Genomic DNA, 25,014 nt, shown 5'->3' on the forward strand with positions numbered 1-25,014 from the left:
GTAAACTCCAAAAATGCTGAAGCTGGAACAGTCCTCCATGTTGTCTGGCTGTTTCTATAAATTTATTGAGATATCAAGAAATCTGAATACACTGGTTCAAGCACAATGATGTCATATAATTTAGAGGAACTAGTACAGAGCACAGTGATTTCCTGCTGGTCATTATGTGTGAAAGCTTACAGACTCTTAATGTTTGAGCTGTGCTTTATAAGTGAATATGAAGCATTCAGCCCGATCTTATCTTGGTTTATCAGCCATGTATGGCATTTTTCTTAACATTTTTCCACAAAAATGAAACTCAATAACCGAGGTGATTTTATTTTAGGACTGTTATGAGATCATTTGATTTTTCTTTCTTGAATTAAGTTTCTTGTGTTATAGCCCAGGACCGGGAAAGGCAGCATGTACGAGGAGAGGCTCAACCTTTATACGGGCTCTTGCAAGATGCAGAACCTGTTGTCTCTTTGCCTCAAGGAGCAGACAGCGTACGGATGTCTGATATGGGAAGCAGCTCTGGAGTGGTTAGTACTGTAACCCTCATGCAATTCCCATTTGTTAGAATTGTCTCATTTCTCATATTTCTCCATAACTCTTCAGAGACCAATTATACTCAAGTCTAAGCGCTTCCATTTTGTTGCCATAATTATGACAGTTTGTACGAACTGAAACACACTAGATGTTTAATGTGACAGAACCTTGCACAAGTGCCTGCATAGTTGTGTTCTGTGACATCATCAGGCCTAGGCTAGAGGAAGCTAAGGGGAAGAGGAAACCTGTGTGATAAGGAGTGGAAGATACTGCATGGTGCAGTGGACATCACATGATGCACATTTCTCAGAGATTAAAACTTGGAGGGGGGTACTGGAATTCAAACTTTCTCCCAGGCAAGTATAGGACAGATAGGGTTTGGGATGCTAGCCATAAGTCGGAAGCAAAACTGCAAGTGTAGGTGGTCTAAAAGTTACAGAGAAACAGTGATGGCTAGTTAGGAATCATTTATTAAGACAGTTGTGCTGGAAAAGAGCCCTTGTTTTATGAGAAGGCTTTCCATATATACAACAATATCCAATGGTTTTTGTCACTATAATGAAGTTCTTATTATAAATCATACTTGATCTACCACAGTTTCACTGTATCATGTTAATATGTTAGTACAGGCTGCAAAATGTTTTCACACCATCCTGCCTGACAGGGAGCCAGGGTAGCTCAGTTAGTAGGCGTTGCAGTATGTTTGTGTCAGAGTATGTAGTTGACAGCCGTGTTTCATTGTGTGCACGTTATGTGAGTGTGGGGATGGAGTGTGTATTTACAGTATGTGTTTAAACAGAGTGCATGAGTTCGTAATCTGGGCTTGGTGTGGAGGAAATGTGGTAGAATGTTCCAGTCCACATTTAAGGAGTTTTATTTTTTGAAAGTATGAGTGATAATTATTTCAGCATAAAATTATATCAATAAGATATTCAGTTTTATCTTTGTAAAAAATATTGAGGTTCTCATTTTTGTAAGAATAACAATGACATAGCCTTTATGTAAGGTTCTGTGTCCCTTGAAATATTGTGTTGTGTGACAGGGTTGTGGAGATCTCTACCACATAACTTTGGAGATTTGAGTTTAAGGAGGTTGCAGTGTTATGTTTGATTAGCCTTTTGTTTATTTGTTTCTATCTGTTAGTTTCCAACGGCTGCAGCACAGATGGATTACGGACTGCCTCTTGTATGTGGAATCTGTCACCAAGTATCATCACACTTAGCAGGTCATATGCTGTCAGCACACCCAGGCTGTGGCTTGCTTTGGGGTGCAGGCTACTGTGGTAACATTCTTGGTTAGTTCTTCATGATCTTGTGGAATCTCCAGTGTGAGTTTTCACTTTTATAGAAAGGGAATCACTACTATTCCATAGAAGCAACATATCATATCAGCTGTTCACTCATTGTTAGATAATTCCCCTTTCTCAGTATTACTTATTTGCCATTTCTGAAGACAACATGTGTACTCATCGGAAATAACCTCATCTAGAATAAAGTCAGATCTAAAAATGTCATGCAGCCATCAGACCGCCACCGCCACCGCCACCGCCATCGCCACCACCACCATATATATTAAGTGAAGAGTAAAAATTATGTTTTATTTTTGTGTTACAGGAACAAATTACCTGATGTGCAATGAATGCCAAGATAAATATAGCTTGCAGTTTCAGTGTTTTCCGAAGTTACCTGCTCATACTGGTGGTGGCAGTAATGCTGTCATGGGCAGTGTGAGTGGCAATGTATTTCCCAGCAATCTGGCCCAGCTGTTGGCACCTGATCTCTTGGGCAGCAGCTCTGTGCATGATGAAGGTTCTGATTCTTATTGAGCTTCACATTTCTCATGTTAGGAAAGGGTGACTAGAATTTGAAAGTGGAAAAACAGGACAATCATTGATTGTTGATTGAGGCCACCTTGCCTGATGTTGTTCACTTACCCTATTATATATAATAATTTTCTCACAGAGATATTGGTTTTTTGGACTTGATCCATCGTCCTGGTTTTAAGATAACTAAGAAAAAGCACAGTGTTTCGGAAACTGGATCTCTTTCCATCCTCAGGTGAGGGAAAACACCTATTCTGTTGGGTCCCTTAGAAAGAGCTAGCCTCAATCACTGGTCACTGGTCCCTCACCTGAAGATGGAAACAGATCCAGTTTCTGAAACGTTGTGTTTTTTCTTAGTTATCTTAAAAGCAGGACGATGGATAAAGTCCAAAAACCCAATATCTCTGCGTGTTATACACCATCGCCAGAATCCTATAGTAACTAATAATAGTTTTCTGTTCAACATGGTACAGAGACTATTTTCCGTTTCCATTCATTGTTGTAGTTTAAAAGTAACAATAAGACTATGCTGACGGGGCAGCCAGTTAGTCCCAAACATTTGTATTATCACTTTTTGATACAGTAATTGCTCATCTAGTACAAGGTATTTCAGTTTAAAACTATTGATGTGCATAACACATGCATCTGCTGGAAGGAATTTATTTGACATTCTTTAGTGTAATTTTTTTCCTTGAGAAGAAATTAGCCAGGTTGGGATTCATTTTAAAGTATGCGATAATTTAGATGCTCTTTTTAATTTGCAGGGTCAGTTATATGAAAGAGACAGGAATAGTAATATCTGATCATCCTAAGTTATCATGTTAGTTGTACTTCTTTGTTTCCAGAGGTCACTGTGGCACTGCATGCAGGATGCACTGTTTTTAATTATTTTGTTTGTGTTCACATTTTCCATTCAGATGTTGAGATATTACCATAACATTTTTTGTAACTGCTTTCCAAAAATATTTTATTAAAATCATATTAGATTAACACTTCATAACCATACTAATATTATCAGTCATTGTTTCCATCATAAAAGTAAGTAAGTAAAAGTAAAGCTATCCCTGTAACAGGCCGTGGAGGCCCATAGGGTTGTGAGATGTTGAAGTTCTCACATCTTCTATACAATCCGCTTATAGATGGTGGAAAGTTGTTAGCCTTATGCACCAGCCGCCCTTTACACCCAAGAATATTTCTGGTACCCATTTCTGTTAGAAGCTGAGTCAACCCCAGGGCCATAGTGCGGCTGGAAGAATTAGGACTTGGACCCAGGACCTTCCGGCTTGTAGCATAGTGCCTCAACCAACTACGCTACTGCGTGCCCCCATTGTTTCCATCATAGTTATTTTTATTTATATTTGCATGTTTCCTGATTTTCCAGTGATTATTGATATATGGAGACTATAATTCAGTCATGTTATGTATTTATAATATTTGTGTCACTCAGGTCTGATTTAGTGTCATGTATGAAACTATTTAGGGTAATCATCTGTCATTCTTTAATTCATATATTGATCTTGTTACTGTATGACAGTTTTTGTCATAGCATATGCAAAAAAAAAGATATAATTTGAAATTATATTTTAAATTGTACCTTTCAGGCTTGTTTAAATTTTAAAATGTTTAATTAGTAATAATTAATGCACATTAATCCATATAAATTTTTGTGGAAATATAGTATGGGATCATTACTTGGTTGTGTTTGCAGAAGTTGATATACTGTGTGTGCAGACGGATGAGCGATCAACTCTATTGTCCGACAGCTTCTCTAAACTAGCACCCTACCTTGGATTGGGAGAAAGAAGGACTGCACCAGAACCTCTTCTGCTGAAAGAAGCAGACCCACTTGGAGCAAGCACTGTGCCAAGTTTCACACTTGAAAACATTTCTTCTGGCCAACTAGGTAAACAGAGTAGCTTTGAGAGGTTTAGGGTATGCATGTAGGAAGAATCAAACTTTGAAAATACAATTCTTTATTGGAATCCGTCATAACACAACAACACAACAGTCAAGGTCAACATTAAATTAGCTATATTTTTCAACTTTTAAATACCTTGACTGTTATGTTGTTGTGTTATGACGAACTCCAATAAAGAATTGTGTATAATAGACACAACAGGATGCACGAAATGGGAGGGGGGTTGAAAAGTCTCCCCAACAAATATCTAATCAGTTATTAAACACAATTCTGAAAACTTTCAAGGACATTAAGTCTTTGAAGCCCGCAGATTCTTGTCCATCCACATATCATTTTTAGTGTTAAGATGTTCACTAATATTCCTTTCATCCAATCAGAATCTGTGCTTGCCTGAGATGTGTATTTTAAATCCCAGCTGGAATACCAGCTGTCTTGAAGAGGTATAAATACCTTGAAATAAACTACAGCCATGTTCTTTGTAGTTCACTAAGTGTAATAATCTTTTCATCTCAGTTGGTCCTAAACAGTGGCTGGAGTTCATGTGGTGACATTAACCTTTAACGTACGGACTTTTAAATTGCCGGCAGCTCCCTACGGCCGGAATTTAAATGGCCCTAAGTCTTTAACATTGCAAACTTTCAGAAAAAAATGCATATTTTCCATTCTATGCAACATCGGAATATGAACTAAAAAGAACCTGAAAGACAATAAAATTTTCTACATATATACAAAAGGGCAAGTTTTACAAATGAAAATCAACTGTGAGTATTTTGTCATGAAGTGCAAAATATAATCATTATTATATACGTTATGAAATTCCAAAGGACTTACCTGTTGTTTTTTTTCAACCTTGAATTGTGGTGGTGATGTAAATATGACGACTCTATATACAATAATATTTGGTTCGGACTGTACACGGTTTGGACTGCATCGCTTCACAGTTTACACTCTTACGCGCATCCCACTCTCGAAGCAGTCCATCACACAGCGTGACATCACACTCTACAGCGGTAAAGCGTGCTCCCGCTTTTCTTGTTTATAGAACAAACGTCTTTGTTTCCCTTTAGCTGGTCAGTGTTTTGAATGTTTCACCTCCAGTCGACTCAGTTGGGCCCCAGATGAACTTGGTCTCCCCCAAAAAACACTACTGACCGTGATATTCGCCTCACGTGATTGAAGAATCAAATCACGCACCAAAATTTCGCGGAAATTTTTGTGCGTCATTTTTCCATCACATGACTTGTGTAACAGATATTCATTGAGAATAGACATGTCTATTAGGTGGAAGAATACTCGCAAAATTGTGATGCAAAGTAATTGCAAAAGCAGTCGAAAAGTGCCAGTCCGCCACTGATACCGAAAGTCACGGTGACGAAGATGTCTTTACGCACAAAGTAACACTGGCTCAGTGTATTTATACCACTTCCGAGATACACAATAAAAATGATATAAAAGAAATACAGGAGTCTGACACTGACTTCCTAACTTTTAACAAAATATAGAAAATCCGCCACTGACGTCCTAACTGAGAATTCAACACTGCAAACCAATCCCTGAATGAGCCACACTTCCTTGAAAGCTCTGGTAGCACTGCTATGAAAGTGCTTACGAATATTTCCTCCTCTAACTTCTCAAAACAAAGCTGACCTCTATTGGCTCACCAGGTTATAAACAGTCATATCTAAACGTAAATAGTTTCGAAACCAGTACCCTGATAAACGATTTCATTGTTCAGAGCTAACAAATAAATGTCTGACATGAACGTTCATGAGTTTGTTTGGGTTTCAAACCCAAGGTCAAACTGCCAGCACTCACAAAGGAAGCACGTGGCTTGCCCCTAAAAATTATAACATTCGGCCAGCTCGGCTTGCTACTTGAGGTGAATAATTATAACATTCGGCCGTTAAAGGTTAATGTTCTGTGAAGTAACGGACTGGTGGTGTTGTGGTCTTGCAAGCCAAAGTCTTCATTTTGAAACCAGCCAAAATTTATTTGTTGGTATTGGTAAAGTTTTCCCTGTGCTTAACTAATTAAGCATTGTGCCATGAAGTTATATGGAGGAATGGATGTATAGATCCAGGTTTTCTTGATCTCAGCAATAGTTGGAGTTGGGTGGTCAGTGTCATGCCCCCAGGGGAAAGAGTCTTCAGTAGCCATTGGATAGGAGGCTGGGTGTGCCCCAGAGCTGGTCTAGATGTGGAGAAGAGATAATTTTTGACCTTACTGGGACTAGTATTCCAACCCCTTAGTCATTGAGCCTGTAACCAATTGCTATACTGGCTGCACTATCCCAGTTCTATTTATCTGTTGTTAGTTTATACAATGATGCTGTTAGTAACTCATAATATATAGTGTAAAATGATTGGGTGATGGTGAATACTGGATTGAGAAGTGTGTAACAGGAAGTGGTCATGGCCTGATATAAAGCACTATCTTAGCATTTACCTGGAGGGACCAAGGATAATCACAGAACACCTCATTCAGATAGTTGGTGTCCCAACTGATATTTTAACCAGGCCCATCTTGAAAACAGGTCAGAAACATTACTGGTTGAACCAACTAGCTTAGTTCATCCATCATGTCTAAGAAATCTGTTATGTAACTTTATGAACATGAGTAGAATATCAGGCCCATTTGATCTGGACTACATGCCTGCTGTTGACCAGCATCTGTATCACTTACACAAGCATGTATAGTATTGATTGAGAGTGTAAACTTCAGCACCCCAATATTTAAATCGTAACGGGCCTAAAAAAGTATTCAGATATTCAAACAAATTGTGTGAACCACTGGGTTTGCCTATACAAATTTGTTTGGCAGGACAACTGAAGCCTGGAGCTGCTAAAGGAGATGGCAAACACAAATCTCTCGGTGAGCAGGCGTCACTCCTCACATCCTCGCAGGATCGCATTATGGCTCTGCAGAGGATCACAGCAGCTGCACAGATCCTAGTAGCCCGTTCAGTGGTGATGAGTGCTCTTTCCTTACTGTCTGTTAGGTAATTATACTTTCAGACTTACTTTACGATAAAATAACACCGAATCTGTAACTGTTCTTGTTCTGCTGAATTTCTTCTCTAAGTTTCATTAATAACCTATAGCAGTATACAGCACTCCAGCATGCTCACACTTGAATGTTCTTCTCTAGTTACGAGAATTATAAATACAGAAAATTTACAAATAATAATTATAGGAAGAATATGTAGTATTATTTGATTGTTCATTGGTGATGTGGTTTTATACAATGTACGAAGGGGGACCCAAAAATAACCGGAACCGACCTGTTGCGCGTGCATGCTTTGTAGTTACGAGTTGTGCTGCTAGGTGGTGTTAGCTGGGGGGTCTCCTGCGACTGTTAGTGAGCTGGCGTCAGTCTGAGTTAAGTGGTTTGTCTGTGGTGCTCTGTTGTGTGCGTTCCTGTTTCAATCCTTTGACAATTAGTGAGATGGCCGACCAGAAGGAACAAAGAGTGTGCGTGAAATTTATGAAGATCGTCGAAAGACCATTGACCAACTTTCTGAGGAAACGAACATCTCATGGAGCACGGTCCAGCGAATTTTAACCGAAGGTTTGCACATGAGACGGGTGTCTGCAAAATTTGTTCCTCGCTTGCTCGGAGATGACCAAAGAGAAAACCGCGTGAATGTTTGCCGCGACTTGAAGAGTGAAGTGCAGTTTTCCCTAACAGAAAGCAAAATTTCACGCACACTCTTTGTTCCTTCTGGTCGGCCATCTCACTAATCGCCAAAGGGTTGAAACAGGAACGCACACAACAGAGCACCACAGACAAACCACTTAACTCAGACTGACGCCAGCTCACTAACAGTCGCGGGAGACCTCCAGCTAACACCACCTAGCAGCACAACTCGTAACTACAAAGCATGCGCGTGCAACAGGTCATTTCCGGTTATTTTTGGGTCCCCCTTCGTATATATGTACTGTTTCGAGTCTGCAGGGGTACACTATACTTGGATTTCATGATATTTACGACTGGAAAATACAAAGAAGGAAATGATTGATCTTCTGTTATGCAGTGGAACATCATGTAGTCTGCCTGCTGGACTGGCTGCCATTGGTTTATCTGACATCCGCAAGGTAGTGCGTCTCATGAGTCTAACTGCTGGGGGTCGGGTTGAATTGGCTTCTGATATGCAGCAACCCCTTACTGAAGGGGGGCCCAGGCCTGGTGCAGGAGCCTCCTCTTTACAGTTGGGCCATCTCACAAGTCATCTGCCTCCAGCAACTGCTACCTGTCTCAGCTACCTTAGTTGTGCAATTGCTGCTTTGGCACAGACAGATAAGGAGGCTTCAGAGTTAGTGTTACAGATGTGCACTAAGGTAAAGAATAAGGAATTAAATATAATGAACATTGTTAAATATTTATATAATTGTCAAATGTCTGTCACAGAGCTGAGTCAAGGGTGAAGTTACTGAATTATCTGTCTAGAAGGTGACACAGGAGCGGATGCACATGAACAGACAATAGCAATTTAAGCACAGGATTCAGGGGGTATAAAAGTTCAGTTAAATGAAACTTAAAATTATAATTCTGTATTTCAGCATCCCATTGCAATTTTTCAAATTAGCGTCCATTGTTTATCTTCCTTCAAAATTGCAACGCTTTTACATTCAACACTACATGTTTCAGCCTTAAACGACCATCTTCAGGTGTTTTATGTTACAGATATTTTACTAAAACTAAATTTTAAAGGATTTTATCTTGTTTTACTTAAAAAGAAGACTACAGCATGTGATTTTAACACAAATTAAAACAGTGTAGCAGTTTTTAACACAGTTTTAGTATAATATCTGTAACATAAAAATGCCTGAAGATGGCCGTTTGGGGCCGAAACATGTAGTGTTGAAATGTAGAATGTAAAAAGTGTTGCAATTTTGATGGAAGATAAACAATGGACACTAATTAAAATTATAAATTCACATGAGTTCTTTTCTGAAGTTACAATTGTTCTTGAAAAGTAGTGTTGAAATTTGCAGTATGCGTAAATGTACGAAGTTCCAGCCCTAATCTCTCAGTTATGTGTCCCATCTTCAGGACAAGTATGTTGGAGAGAAGGCTTTATGAATATTTCATTTTGTGACTTCATTCAAAAGAAAGTACAGTTAATTTGAACTTTAGAAATTCATTATTGTTTGTCTTTTGAAGAGACAGATAAAATACATATGTTAGAGTAATGTTTTCTTTTATAAATATATTCTGTAAAAATTTACTTGTTACAGATTTTAGAGTGTAATACTAACATCAATCTGGCAGATTATGAGTTTGTAGCAAAGAGAGCAATAGAAGCCAAAGGGCTTAGAAGAAAGATGTAATATTGAGATATGTTTCCTTCGGATATTTGTAATATATTTAAGAAACTTGTTTTGAAGCACAAGGTTACAAGACGAGATTATTCTGAGGTTTCTCCTTACATATTTTTCCAATGCTTTGAAAAGATGTGAGGCATTCAGACCTAGGTAGAAGTTAAGACAGTGTTTGCAGGATGTGAGTAAGGATGTTTTTATAATGAAACAATAATGCAATTGTGGATCTCCTTCTAACTGACATTTTGTTACTAAAAATCTGAACCATTTATGTTGACAGGTTACAGCCGTAAGCTAGTTGTGAGGATTATAGGCATTGAAGATTGTACTGGTTTGAATGTTCAGTGAATCCAGGATTTTTAGTCAATAGTTTGTATTAGTTATGAGATAAGAGTTTCATTTTATATTAATAATTTCTCCTTAGTGTACAAATATCTTTTTTAAGTGGTGCTTTAATATTGAAATTAGACATGTCACCCGTTTGATTCAAACAATCTGAAATGAGTAGTTAATAGACACTGAATATTTACTCTGATGATTTTATTTTGAACAGACAAAGAGAGGAATACAGTTTCCCCAAGGCATTTATGACACTGCTTAAAAAACACTCCAGAAGTAATCACAAATTTTCTGTTTATTGGCTGTATTTCATTAGTGCATCCAGCATTTAATATTATAGGAGCTGTTAGCAGCTGCTATGGGTGCAGTAAATCAGTCCTCTGGCAGCAGAATTGGAGCACCTGATGTTACCCATGGATTTGCTGTTACTCAGGCACTAGTTAGCCTGTTGGCCTCTCATGGTGGTACTTCGCTTACCAGCACTGTTAAAGGTACTCCCCACAGAAAACTTCCAAATCATTTCTGTATGGAAAAGTACAAGAAATGTATTCCAAGAGATTGCCTTTAAAGTGAACGTTGAAATTAAGAAACTTGAATTTTTTCAATTTTTTTTTCATTTTCTGTTTAATTCTCTGTCAGATAAATGTTATTTAAGTATATTTTTATGAAATTCAGTTTAACTGAATCAAAGTTTTCGCCATGTATAGTGAAATGAAAATTTTGGACATCATTGACCTCAAAATGTGACATTCTGTTCTTGCATCTCATTGTTTTACTTTACTGATGAAGCCATTCGTATACAGTACATTGTTTGCAACATAAAGAAAGTAAATATTTCAGTTAAGGGGCAGGCGGTAGCGTTGTTGGTTGAGGCATTATGCTACAAGCCAAAAGATCGTGGGATTGAATCCCAATGAGGTGGATTTAACTAATCCTTCCAGCCGCACTATGGCCCTGGGGTCGACTCAGCCTCTAACAGAAATGAGTACCAGGAATATTCTTGGGGGTAAAGGGCAGCTGGCGCTTAAGGCTGACAACCTTACCACCATCTATGAGCCGATTGTCTAGAAAATGTGGGAACCTCAACATCTCCTATGGGCCTCCATGGCCTGTTACAGGGATACCTTTACTCTTTACTTTAAACATTTCAGTTATAAGAAAACAATTACAAATGTATCAAAGCACTATCTCAGCTGTGACACAAATAACAGGTGAAGAGAAAGTGAGTTAAAATGTAAATTTTGTATATAACATATTCAATTGAATTTCACTTAGTGAAGTCAGAGGTGGCATTCTGTTCACAACTCTGAGATGAATGACAGATTGACATGATCTAAGTTCAAGACACTCAACTTCACTCTCCACTGATCCATTTTGTGCTTAGGCTTTATACAGTTTCTGTGGAGGTCTCCTGTCATCAAGGGTTTAATTTCTTTCTACCATTTCTTATTACAAGAAAGCAATGGGTTTCTTTTAAACACTTGAGCCATTGAATTAGACTGTTCAGAAAACAGTTTTATATTGTTCATCTTTTCACCATGATAATACTAGCTTCTTTGTATTGATTGCAGACAACAAGCCTTGAAATGGAATTAAATTATTCGTTATTGAATTAGTGACTGCAGAGAAGGTGCCAATTTTGAATAGGTCTATATACTACACTTATGCTTCCGTTTAATACTGTTATTTAATTTATATAAATCTAGGAGATCTTTTTTTGATCACTGTCAAAATTGTGCTCAGACAACAGGAAATTCATGTTCAATCCAGACAAGACAACAGTTTCTCTTGGTACTGTATGAATATAAACATAATACAGATATATTGACTTGAATAGCAAGCAAGGGAATTTAATTGTTTATTCATTAACATATTTATATCATCCATAAAATTCTCTCTCTAAAGCAGTGTTTCTTAACTGCTGGGCCACAGCCCAGTTCAGGGCCCTGGCATCAATTATACTGGGCCCTTGTCTCATAAAAAAAGAATTTATTGGGTCATGATCTCACAGAGGTTGAGACCCACTGTTCTAAAGTTCCAACCAAGTTGTATATAGGCTTTATTATGAATTTTGTTACTTTTCCCTTAAACAGAAGACAATGATGATAAATTGGTAAGCAGTCCAGTGACAGATGCACCAGTCATAAGCCCATTACAGCTCCCAGACGCCTTAGCAGCCTGTATTCTGTCTACAAGGTTGGCCTCTAGTCATCGTCAGTGGGCATCTCAGCAATTGGTATGAAACAATTTAATAATTTCTATATGTACTTGATAGTGGGTGGCAAACAGAAAAATAGTTAGACAATTCTCATTATTTGTAATACTGTAAAATGTCATTCATTTGAAGTTCAGTATCATTTGTTTTGATGTAAGCAGTTTTAAAGTATTTGAACAGCATCTCACCCTCTGAAAAGGATTTGAACAAACAGCTCCTTTTTAAGGATAGAATACACATATCCAATTAATTGTACAAATAATAATAATTCTGACAAATTAAATGATCCATCTGCAGCTTCACTGGCCTTCACTGGCTACCACTTACTATTGGTGGCTGATACTTCCAACTCAGCACTCTTGTGTCTCAGAACTCACTGACTGAAGATTGCCTGCAGACTGTTCTGGCTTGTCCAGCTGGCCAACTTATATGTACAGCCTTGACCTACACCGCATAGAAAATTTCACCTACAGTAGATCCTCTGTTGTGTGTAACTGTTGCTGTAGTCACGTGATGTTTGCCAACCATTGCTTAACAATGAACACCAACTTAGTAGTCCCATCATGTGTTTACCTTGTTATAACATAGCAGTGGATATTTCTTCTTGCTCCAGAATTCTGGGTTTGAGCCCTCATGTCATAATATTATCAGATACAACTGCGTATATAGAGGTACAGTTGTATTGCTTGTCTTTTTATGGTGTTTTGTTTTTAATTAGTAATTCTGTATACCCCGTGTTACAGGTGAAGTGCATTGCAGCAAAGATATCAGTTCTGTCACCCCAGAACCTTGATAGCCTGAACTTCGCTGATCTGTCAGGAGTGATGCCACCATGTTCTATGATGGAGCTGAAGGGTCATGACAATCGCACCAGTTTTACAACCTGGCATGAAGACAGAGGCATGCTTGCCACCTGGTACTTTGAGCATTAGATCACACATATAGTTGCTCATTCTGTGATCCAAACATAATAGTGTAATGATTAGCACTCTTGCTGCATATTTGAGTGTTACTGTTTCAAAGTTCCTGGTTTTTCTCCCAGTGCCACCAAGAAAATAACTGTGTAATGCCTTAAAATAGGCTGCAGTAATTTCCAAACATATCCTTCCCTACTTATCATTCTTGATAGATACCTGATCGTACTTACCTGACAGGCTGCCACTAAGGAAGCTGCTGAGTAGAAGCTTGATACCTAGGATTTTTCATGCTGCAGAGATATCGGTGTTCTGATAGGTAATCGTCACCATTATTAGGATTTTAATGACAGCCCCATGTACATTTCAGTACCGTTTTATCATATTTAACATATGACTGATCTGAAAGTTATCTGATAGTTCTACTTGCGAGTTTACTCTCATGTCATTTCAGTTGTGACATCCATATATTTTTCTTATATGTTGAACTGTGGATTTACATATAAATTTTAGACAGGTGCACATAGCCTTAGATCTTAAATGACCCTAAGTCCACTCATGAACAAACTTATCATCCTTTTGTTCCTTATTTAGCAGAGTGGACTGAGAAGTGTTAAATAAACTAAGAAACAAAACTACCAGTATACAGACTATTAATAAGATGATATAGTGATCCTGAAGGCTGTTCCCCCAGGTTGAGACCCTTCCATTGCACTGTAGTTGGGTTGACCCCTGCAATTGCCCCAAATGTGGGTAACTCGGGCGCGTAATTTTTGGTAGTTGGGACTGCGTTCGCGCTGTCCCGGAAAAAAAAACCCTCGTTGGTGTCTCCACCTTATCGTGGTGAGGGGGTTTGAGTATGCTAAGGACCCTGAGAGCTATACCAGCGGTAGCATAGCTACTGGCAGGGCCTCCCTTGCTGGACAGGTCAAAGGGTAGGCATCAGACGAAGAAAGACACCAAAAACTGATGCCGGAAGCAGCGTCATCAGCAGCGACTTGAAGCACAGAGCAAATGATGCTCAAGATGGTTCAAGTTCGTATAGCAACAGGCATGACCAGAGTGGTTTGAATGGCTGTTGTACTGCGATGTGGAAAGCAAATGGAAAAACTACCACATTATCACTTTTCCTGGACAGTCTCTTTCCAAAAACAGAAGATCGCATTAAGTGGAGGAACTGTTTTGGAAGAGAGTGTGGACCTGTCGTCTGACAGATTACTGATGAATGAATGAATAGTTGAAGTAGCGAGTGATTGTGGAGGGGGGGCATTCATGTGCATTACCTGTATACTGTATAGTATATATATTATTATTGTATGCCCTGGGAATATGGGTGTACTCTTACACTGAGGCTGCTTATGTTGGTTTTCTCAATACTTGGATGCTTTAAGGGCAAGAAGAAGGATGCTGTGTGTAGTGACCATGCTTATTGCCTTACATCACCTCTTGACAAATCAGAGGTTCACAAAGCTGCCCCATACGTTTATTCACCAGACATGTAATTTATGGCCTGTCTCAGTGAAAGGAGTAGCAGATAGTGGTCACTGTAGGGTAAATGTGAATGTAGTAATCCATCTTTTGGTGAAGCAGCATATTTGTACACTCTGAGCACTTACTTTGAGACTTGCCTACTCTGTCATCATATTGTATTGCTGTATCTACTGCATAAACAAGGCATTCTTTTTTTTCTACAGTGGCTATGATGGAACAGTGCGAGTATGGTGCTCAGCCAATACTAACCAGGCATTTCTAGCACACACTTTGGTGTTTCATCAGTCAGAAAATGTATATGGAAGTGAGTTGAGTGGGGAACTCATTTCACAGTTGGGTTGGTCTGCTTCAGGGAAATTTGTGGCAGCAGCCATGGACAATACTGTCAATGTATGGCACCTCCCAGGTCGGTAAATGTAGAACATCTCATTTGGTGTGTTGGACATACTGTAACTTAATTTATACAGTGGATTTATAGTGTACCTATGTGGAACAGCTATAAAATAACTACTGATGCATCTAATCACACAATGAAAATGTTATCACTTTCAAAGTGGTCCCCTCCCCGACCCCTACACAGCTCCATGCAAATTTTGCATTGTTGGAAGCACTGCTACAGGTCCTTTTCTGATAGCTTCTTCATTACCTCCGTGGCCTTTGCCTTCACTGCAGACATGAAACAGGTTCCTTTTAATGCAGACTTGATCTTTGGAAATAAAAAAAGTCACATGGGGCTAGGTCAGGTGAGTAGGGTGGATGTTCCAACACGTGGATCTTGTGCTTCACCAGAAACATCTTTACAGATTGTGCGTTGTGGTCTGGTGTGTTGTCATGGTGAAGAATCCATGAACCCTTCTTCCAAATTTCAGGTCTTTTTTTCTTCTCACCTGTTCATGAAGGATTGTCAGAACCTCCTTATAGTAGACCTGGTTAATGGTCTGACCTTCAGGTACCCAATCAACGTGAACAGTCCCTCAGATATCAAAAAAAGATCATCATTGCTTTAAAATTTGACTTGCTCTTCTATGCTTTTTTTTTTTGGTGACCTGGGACTTTTCCAGTGCATGGATTGGCGCTTAGTTTGTTGGTCATACTGAGAAAACCATGATCCATCACAAGTTATTACATTTCTTAAAAAGTTTGGATCATTTCCAATGTTTTGAAGGATGTCAGCACAGTGTTCATTCAAGTTTCCTTTTGCTCAGGAGTGAGGATTCTCGGCATGATCTTCTAGCACACCTTTCTGATGCTAAAATGTTCATGTAAAATCTGTCCAGCACTTTCTTTATCAATGTTAGCTAATTCAGCAACTGCTCGAATGCTCAGGCAACAATTTTTTTGATCAGTTTCACTGACTTTTGCAATGTTTTTGACATGCAAGGCTGACCGGTGTGTGGATCATCTTTGATCGCTCTCCTTCCCTCTTTAAATCTTTTTAACCACTTGAAAACTTGAGCACGAGATAGACATTCATCACCATAAATTTCCATCAACAAACTGTATGTTTCTTTAGCAGATTTTCCAAGTTTTGTGAGGAATTTCACATTGGCACGTTGCTCTACTTTTAGCACTTGACATAATCCTGACGGAGCTCAGATACATGGTCCACTTCAAACAAAGGCTGCTACCACACTGTTGGCTGTATGGCCTTGGAAGTTGTGCTAAGTGTTGCCATGGCCACAAGGAGTCAGCAAAAAATCAGTCTGTTTATTTTATAACCACTCCATGTATTTTTGGATAAATGGAAGAAACCACATCCTCAAATGGGTGCTGGAATATACACATTAAGTATCAAGACATATTTTCGTTCCTTCAACTGAAGGACCCCCATATACATTGGTATGAGTAGTGATACCTGCATCATGACACTGTAATTGTACAGATTGTGATGTATGAGGTGACATTTCAGGAGACATTACAGTGTCATGGTTCCAGTGCATGCATCAGTATCCCATCCTTAGCTGAAATTTGTTGCAACTTGTGTGAATGAGATAAGAAATGCACAAAAGAATAAGAGGAAATCCCAATAAAAGATATAAGTTTGTATGTCTATCTGTCTATGGAAGCAGTGTTAAAATGGTACTGAAATAATGAGATGTATGAATGTGAACCGGATTCAACCAGCTCAGGATAGGTTCCAGTGATGTGCACTTGTGAACACAGTAAGAACATTCATGTTCCCTAAAGATGAGAATTCCTGAGTAGCTGAGGAATTCTCAGTATCTGGCAGTATTTTGAGAGCTGGAGTAGAGTACTAAGATATGATTAAGGTGCCAAGCAACAGCTGTATATTTCATGTTAGTGATCACTTGAGGATACAAAAAATTCTTGTATTTATGGTTTTAGTCTAAAGTTATTTATAGGCTGTTAAGCATAAAGAAATATGCAGAACACAAATTGGGAGTGATGTTTAGAGAGTAAGAAATGTTAGTTTTAAAATCATAATTTCTGAAAATCTTACAGGAGGTCCAGATGTTGCTGTGACAGGGGAGGATTTTCACATTGATACACAATCTGCTTGGGTAACTTCTATGGCATGGCCACAAGTGACAAGCCAGGATGAACCAGAACATCTCTTGGTAGGGACAATCAATGGCTCAGTTGTCCTGCTGACCATCTTCCCAAGAAACAAGCAACGTGAAGAATTAGTCCATTGTTCACAACAGTATGGTAAGTGGGAAATAATTTTCCTCCATCTTCATTACTTGTTTATTACACATTTATATCATTTACTGTTGATGAAAAGGTTGACTTGTGTGGGCAAAAAATTGGCAGTATCTTTTTATTATTTCTACCATGGTTCTTTCCTTTGGTAAGTGCTTGTCTTCTGTTAACCATCCAATTTTACTATATGTTGTATACATGTTGTTTATTTGTTGTTAGACTGAATTTCATCTCTGCAGCCTATTATGAATTGTTTTCATGATATTTTTTTCATTTGAGAAAAGCCTGGTAAAAGAAAATTATATAAATTGACTAGCTTGGAGGATGCTCATAATAGAGTAAAGGCCTGCCCAGTTATATGTGGATAGTAAAAGCAACTCAACAAGCCGGAAGGTCGTGGGTTCAAATCCCAATGAGGTCATTGGATTTTTTTTTCAGTTGACCTAATCCATCCAGCTGCACTAGGCCCAGGGGCTTACTCAGCCTCTAACAGAAATGAGTACCAGGAATTAATTAAATAATTTTCGTAGGGAGTAAAGCGCGGCTGGCGCGTAAGGCTGACATCCTTACCACCATCTTTGAGCCGATTGTCTAGATAATGTGGGACCCTCAGTGTCTCACAACCCTATGGGCCTTCACGGACTGTTACAGGGATAGCTTTACTTTTTTACTTCTTTTACTTATTTTGTAGTTAACTGTGAACTGCATAAGGGAAAGTGGTCATAAATAAGACAATGCCATTAAATACCACATATAACAGTAGCATTGCAGTAGTTAGATTATGAGCTGATCTCTATATAATGAAAACAGTGTTCTGCCCAAAATACATGCAGGATCATAAAATGTTATCTCATTATCAGTGCATGTATTTTTTTGAATGAATTTATAAGGGGTGGGATGCACCCAATTATTTCTTTTCCCAGTTACTTTCTTCTCATGCCATCTCAGCCACCACCAAATTATGGCAGGATCAATATTATTATCTGACATTGCAGAAAAGAAGTGCATCTATATTAAGTTAGACAAATTCACCCACTTGAGATAATGTGAGCAACTGATCAAACAAAAGTTTTCTCAGTATGCACATGCTAATCTGAAAACTAGTTTCTTGCTTGAAATTGGTGACATTTCTTCAGAGTTGCAGTTGCCAGTAAATAGCACTGTTGTATATAGATTAAACTGATCAACATAATTTCTTATTCTAAGTTTATTGGTGATTTGCGTAGGCTTGTATATTGGCTGTTAAGTCTGTGTAATGCACATGTACTTCTATGTTTGATGAAAAGTTGAAGCTTTGGAATTTGTTAAATAAGCCCCTGCATTGAACCTAATGAACACATTATTGGTTTTTAGAAATGTTTCGTGTGATCATGTGTAACAGTCTGAATATTGTGGTGTTACTTTTCTCATTCTTTCTTTTTGCCAGCCTCAGTTACTCACATTGAGTGGTTTGATGAGGAAAAGGAGTTTGCCATCGCATTCACAGATGGCGTGGTGAAGTTAGGGCGTAAGAATCCAAACTTCCAGCCCGTATCAGTATCTGCACATCAGGTTAGTTGGAAGTTTGTTACTGTAGGATGGTTCCTATGGAATTATGTTTTTTCAAAGCAGAGTGCAGAGAACAATAAACATAGCAAATTCTTAAAAAACAAATTTTAAATGTGTTGTTGAGGTGAAGATTTTTCTGGGAAGGGGGCAGGCAATTGTACAATAATATTTTATTAGATGTGCTGGATATCTCAGTCACTGAAGTGACTGTTTTATGCTGGATAACCTGGTTTTCATCCATGGCTGTTCTCTTTGCCACCATGTCCATACAAGCTCCAATACAATGGGGGCTCATTCTGCAGGGTAAAGTGGCCAGAGCATAAAGCTGACCTGTCACGTGTACCTACTTGTAGGTATAGAAATGCATAAAACTATTCCTCCCCTGTTCCCTGTCTCCTTATGATATGGTGCTTAGGCTCAGGGACAACTTATATGTTATGAAGTACAATGAATGTTTTTCTCTTAACTTGCTGAATCCTTGTACATAAAAGAGTATCATTGCTGGCCATCTGCACAAAGTTTTGAAGACTAAAATTCTCTCAAATTTGGAATGTGGTAATATTAATCAGTATTTAAATCTTGGTCGTAGGGGGGCTTGTCTAGTATAAAGTGGGACCCACGAGGCCAACTCTTGGCAACCTGTGGAGTGGATGGAGTGTGTCACATTTGGAAAGAGATGGAAAGTGTCTGGATCTCTGTTTATACACTTGTTCCACCACATGAACCCGTGTCTCTTGCATGGTCACCTATTGTAGGTAAGTAAATTATAACTGAAAAATAAGGTATATTGTAGAACTGTTTTACTGATTTATTAACATATGCACTTGGCCATCATGCTGGTATTGTTGATGAGAGGGCATTGTAAAGTATTAAGATGAAGTGGCCCTTATTCACACATTGTTCATACCAAATTTCACAAAAATATTTAATTAGTGTCACATTTATGCCAGTTTTTCTTTTTTTTAATTTGCTTATTGGGGGGGGGGTGGAGTCCAACTGGGTCCACTTGGCATGGCAGCCACTGATTGGCCTATTGTAGGCTGCCCCGCATGATTATGATGATGGAGAATTTGTTGGAATGAAGATTGGCAGGGGAAACTGAAGTACTCAGAGAAAATCCAGGCCGCCACGGTGGGAAGCCAGCGACTAACTGCTTGAGCTATGGCGCTGGCCTTTTATGCCAGTTACTGAATGAAGTGATGGGCAGCAAGATGGAAACATTGATCTTGATGACAATTTCGTTTTGAGCATATAGGCACCAGTAGGTGATATTAAATCGTCTTCTGTTTCCTTGAAGGTAAAGGATGTACTCCTCTTCTGTTGTGTGTGGGAACTGTACAAGGAAGAGTGAGTGTGTGGGCGCTGCCTGATGCCCATGTCGAAGAGCATCACCATAGGATGGAACCCCAACTTGTTATGCAACTTCAGGGTCACTTATATCATCCTGTCACATCGTTATCAGTCCACAGGGATGGTCTGCTACTAGCATCAGGTCAGTTTATCACTGTAGAAATCTAGAAGTTTTTGGTGTCCATAGTGAGATTTGTTAGGATGTGAATATTGAACTGCACCAAGGATAATGCATACATATTAACAAGAATGGGGGAAGTTGAGAGAGGTAGGAATTTCCTTTACCAGTATGTTACGACTGAAGAGAGTTAATAGGTAGGTTTATGTGCTGGAAATAGGTTTTCCACCTTTATGTCACAGTACTACAAAGAGGGAACATTAAGTATAAGTTATGTAAGCCCTTTAATAGTTTCAAATGGAGTCTGGGCTGTTATTCGTGAATTTTATGTTACTAAAATATGAGCCTCTTATGGAATTATAATACAGTAATTCAGTTTTGGAAATGTTTATTAATTTAAATTACAAAATTCTGCCCTTTTGTATTATGAAAATAATTAAAGCATTAGTTCACAAAATGACCCTGACCTGTTTAATACTGTTAAACCATCATCTTCATCAAATGAAATGTTATTAGCTACTATATTGAGATTCTTTTTTATTGCTAGTGGGGTGGGACTAAGTCCCTTGTACTGCAGCCACTTCTCGCCTATTGTACCAGCCCCAGATAATAGGTGAGGGTGATTGTGGAGCAGTTTGTGGAATGAAGATTGGCAGGGGAAACAGAAGTACTCGGAGGAAACCCGCCCCAGCACCACTTTGTCCACCACAAATCCCACTTGACCAGACCCGGGATCGAACCTGGGCCGCCACGGTGGGAAGCCAGCGACTAACCGATTGAGCTATGGCGCGGCCAGAGATTTGTTCTTAGTATCCACGTACTATATTTAAGACCCAGCCTTTGTTTACAGTTCCAGTACATTAATTTTTTCTGACTAATTTTAATCACTTAATAAGAGCTGGTTGTATTCAATTTGCAGGCAGCATCAAAGGTCCCAGTGGTGTTGTGAACATCTGGTCTCTTCAAGATGGTAGCCTCTTGCAAACTAATACGGGAACAGGGGGTGTACATTCATTAACCTGGCTGGGGGAAACTGGTTTGGCTGTCTGCTTTCGCAGATCTAAGGTAACACCTTATTACTTCTGTTGTACATTATCTAGCTGATGATTTTTAAAATTACTGTAATGAGGAATTGGAATTAAATTTCATTTATCACTGATCAGAGGATGTGGCTGTTCTACTGAGATACTACCAATGAATGTCGTGTTGCTTATGTAACAGAATCTTTGCTTCATTTTTTGTGGGTACAGACAGCTTAAAGAATGAGAAAACAAGGTTTTAACAGTTATGAATGTATACAAAATCTGTATCAAACTAAGAATAAGAAGAAAATCATTATCAAAACAGTGATAATTTTATAATCTCTTATATTGCATGAAAACAGGCAGAGGATACATTATATTTAAATGAAATCAAGTTCTGTCTTTTCTTAATAGGAAAGTGCTCATGTTTTAAAATATGAATGTAACTATAAAGTAAGGAAACCTTGACTTGTGGCCTGTGGAAATGCAAGACTTAGTAGTCATAGGAGAGGGATGTTTGAATGTAAGGAACCATTCTTATAACACGTTAGCTTATTTCTTCCATTATTTTACAGGATGTTCGTATATTGCATTATGGCATGAGAGAGATGACCCAAATCCGTGTATTAGCAGGAGCAAATGCCTCGCTTCTCCGTCAAGGTGTAACAGGCCTGCAGAGTGCCCCCTGTCTGCGAGCACTGTTGCAGGCACTACCCACCCTTCTACAAGAACAGTATCAGTATGAGAAGCCATTGGTTGTGAGTGGGGAGCAGCTGTTACACAGTTGTCATCTCAAATGCTTGGCAGCTCTGGTTCTGTTGCTGCGATTAGACAAGGTGCTCTGCTATCAGCCTGTGCCACCCAACCATGATGAGTACTTCTCTGTTGGTAAGCTTCAGGATTGTATATTGTCAGTCTCCTGCATTCTTTAAAACTGGACTATGATTTGACTGAATGGTGATACAAAACAAACTCCATGGTTTTAGTCTGCAAGCGAACTATACCCACCGACGAACTGCCGCTTGTTGGCCAAGTTAGTGCTAACGTTAGCAGATATAGGGTGTCACGTGGTCAGCACAACGAATCCACATGGCTGTTAATTTCGGTTTTCTAGACCAGAGCCACTATTTTCTTGAAATAGCTCCTCAGTTATCCTCACGAGACTGAGTGGACCCTGTTCCAGACCCACTACTTCTCAGAAAATCTGGTAGCGCCTGGAATGGAACCTGGACCTCTGGGTGATACACATAAAAATTACATTTCTGTTAATTTTAAGTGTTAGAAGTGCATACTACTTTGTGCTGAGGTTATTGTTTGATTTAAGTTCCAGAATGGCAGTGGTTGCAAGTTTTCAGTGTTGGTGTGCATACAGCAGAAGCCCTTGTAAACAGAACGAAGCTACCACAGGAGTTCTGTACACTTGTACAAGAAGGAACTAAGGGTGGGCATTTGCTTTTCGCATCTCAACAGATTTTGCTCTAATACACGGGAACTAAAATCCTAGGAATTGAATACAGTGAAATACCATTGCAGTGAATTACGGTAGATCCTGAACTTTTAAGTTTTCTTTTTTCTAATACTTACTTTGAATATCTTTCTAACATTATATATGTTTCTTTACTTTGTTTCTTTATAATATTCACCATTTTGAATTCTGTGAAGCATGAAATAATAAATGACGCTCCATAATGTGAAATTTGAGAGGGAAAAATTGATTAGATTTCACTGTATTACAAATTTTAATATTGATATGTGAACTGAACATTTTATTGAATTAAGTTTAACATAATTTTTCAGTAATTTAATCAGCATTTACTTGTATTAAAACTTTATGAAGAAATTTAGTATATTTATATAAGGGACTAAAACATTTGTTCATTACAAATTTGTTTTATACACATTTTAATGTGCTGCATGTGTCATGTTTATTATTATTATTATTATTATTATTATTATTATTCTAGAAGAGGAAGATGAAAGCTTAATTGCCACCAATAACTCAAGGTGGAGCCTCAAAGCAGATGAACAAATAATGAGTTGGTCCACCCAGCAGCCTCATGACTGGCAGATAGGTGGGAAGTGCCATGCTTTTCTGTGGGGCAGTGGTAGGCATGGCCAGCTTGGAGAAGCAGGTAAGTAAGTAAAGGTATCCCTTTAACAGGCCGTGGAGGCCCATAGGGTTGTGAGACGCCAAGGTTTCCACATTTTCTAGACAATCAACTCATAGATGGAAAGGTTGTCAGCCTTATGTGCCAGCTGCTTTTTACCCCCCAGGAAGATTTCTGGTACTCATCTCTGTTAGAGGCTGAGTCGACCCCAGGGCCATAGTGCGGCTGGAAGGAGTAGGTAGATTGAAAAATCCAATGACCTTTAGAATCTAATAGGCTTAGGATCTTCAGTAAATTGAAATCTAGGATTTAATTTGTATGCGATACAATTATATTCATTATTAATCATTTAATTTAAGCCTTTTCTTGTTTTAATCAATTCTTATAGTCAATATTTTCACTTCTGAAGACCAATCAACTCTATGGCGATAGAGTGTTGATGTTAATTCATTAAGAGAGTTTGTATATATAGCATCCTGTTCTTGCAGGCCGGAGTGCATTAATGCCAGTTGAGACAGAATCCTTCTCAGGGGCACAACAGATTGTGTGTGGTCAGAACTGCACGTTTGTGATCCAGGCCAATGGCACTGTACTAGCCTGTGGGGAAGGCAGTTATGGGCGTCTTGGTCAGGGAAATTCTGATGATCTACATTCACTTAGCATCATATCTTCTCTCCAAGGTAGGTCAGTCACACTGTATTATTTGGAATGTGATTTACAATGAATCCTATTATTACAGATGGTGAATATAATTTTTATTTAGTAATCTTTGTTTTCCATGAAGGCATAGACTTTTCAGTCATCACATTATTGATATTGATGAATATAAATCTAAATTCCAGCTATGTTAATCACTGTAATTTCAGATTTATGAGGTGTTATCGTGAAGCTTTTAAAAATTCCCCATTCATAGCAGTTATTAGAAGTACAATAATAATATGATACAGAACAAGAAGAGTTAGAATTTTTATGTCAGATTTGAGGTTTCCCTGGTGACTGTAAAGAATACTACCCTCTGGGATGTAGCACCAAACTACATAGTGTTACGTTTCAGAAGATGGTACTCTTCAACATTCTATCTTATAGTGTAGCAATGCAAATACATGTCTCTGAGCCAGATGTTTACATAATCCATTAACTAACTGATCTTGTTACTGTAGATGTTTGAATTTAAATTCTGATTTCAGAATTATGTGGGGAAAATTTGTATGTAGATATTAACTCTGTATTTCAGGATTTGTGATCACGGCTCTGGCAACATCTTGCGGCTCTGATGGTCATAGCCTGGCCTTAGCAGAAAGTGGTGAAGTATTCTCGTGGGGAGATGGTGATTATGGCAAATTGGGTCATGGGAATAGTGATAGACAGCGACGACCTCGACAGATAGAAGCATTACAAAGTGAAGAAGTGGTGCAGGTGATTAAGAATTGTATATTCAGAGTCACATCCCTTAGTATATTCCTTTGCTTATACATATATAGGGATCTTGAGTTTCCATGGGTTTAACCTTGCCTTCTGAATGAAGGAGAAAGAGTATTTGTATTGTCCCTGGACAGTGTGATTTCTTTTTATTTTTTCAGCACTTCTTAAACTTCAAAATTTCTCTGTGTAAATCATGTGAGGAACTTTTTGGAAGGGATGGGTTTCACACAGAAG

General features: G+C 38.6%; 1 protein-coding gene and 1 non-coding gene across 3 annotated transcripts in view; both read left to right on the forward strand.

Moving 5' to 3' along the window:
* LOC111873865 (probable E3 ubiquitin-protein ligase HERC1) overlaps positions 1–25,014 on the forward strand; it is a 95,105-nt gene that overhangs the window by 55,571 nt on the left and 14,520 nt on the right. For both annotated transcript variants that reach the window (XM_023868904.2, XM_033755259.1), the window contains exons 42-61: positions 382–521; positions 1,672–1,822; positions 2,142–2,336; positions 4,059–4,253; positions 7,089–7,266; positions 8,302–8,605; positions 10,269–10,419; positions 12,022–12,164; positions 12,887–13,059; positions 14,752–14,954; positions 17,012–17,218; positions 18,639–18,763; positions 19,350–19,515; positions 20,058–20,252; positions 21,148–21,293; positions 21,826–22,138; positions 22,575–22,691; positions 23,215–23,382; positions 23,847–24,038; positions 24,593–24,774. In XM_023868904.2, the coding sequence (XP_023724672.1) occupies positions 382–521; positions 1,672–1,822; positions 2,142–2,336; positions 4,059–4,253; positions 7,089–7,266; positions 8,302–8,605; positions 10,269–10,419; positions 12,022–12,164; positions 12,887–13,059; positions 14,752–14,954; positions 17,012–17,218; positions 18,639–18,763; positions 19,350–19,515; positions 20,058–20,252; positions 21,148–21,293; positions 21,826–22,138; positions 22,575–22,691; positions 23,215–23,382; positions 23,847–24,038; positions 24,593–24,774 (3,644 nt within the window). The remainder of the gene's footprint in view (positions 1–381; positions 522–1,671; positions 1,823–2,141; positions 2,337–4,058; positions 4,254–7,088; positions 7,267–8,301; positions 8,606–10,268; positions 10,420–12,021; positions 12,165–12,886; positions 13,060–14,751; positions 14,955–17,011; positions 17,219–18,638; positions 18,764–19,349; positions 19,516–20,057; positions 20,253–21,147; positions 21,294–21,825; positions 22,139–22,574; positions 22,692–23,214; positions 23,383–23,846; positions 24,039–24,592; positions 24,775–25,014) is intronic.
* Positions 13,701–13,863, forward strand: LOC111873887. Its single transcript, XR_002844451.1, has one exon. It is a non-coding gene; the product is annotated as a U1 spliceosomal RNA (small nuclear RNA).

This window comes from Cryptotermes secundus, unplaced genomic scaffold (genome assembly GCF_002891405.2).
Source record: "Cryptotermes secundus unplaced genomic scaffold, Csec_1.0 scaffold459, whole genome shotgun sequence".
Lineage (NCBI taxonomy): Eukaryota > Metazoa > Arthropoda > Insecta > Blattodea > Kalotermitidae > Cryptotermes > Cryptotermes secundus.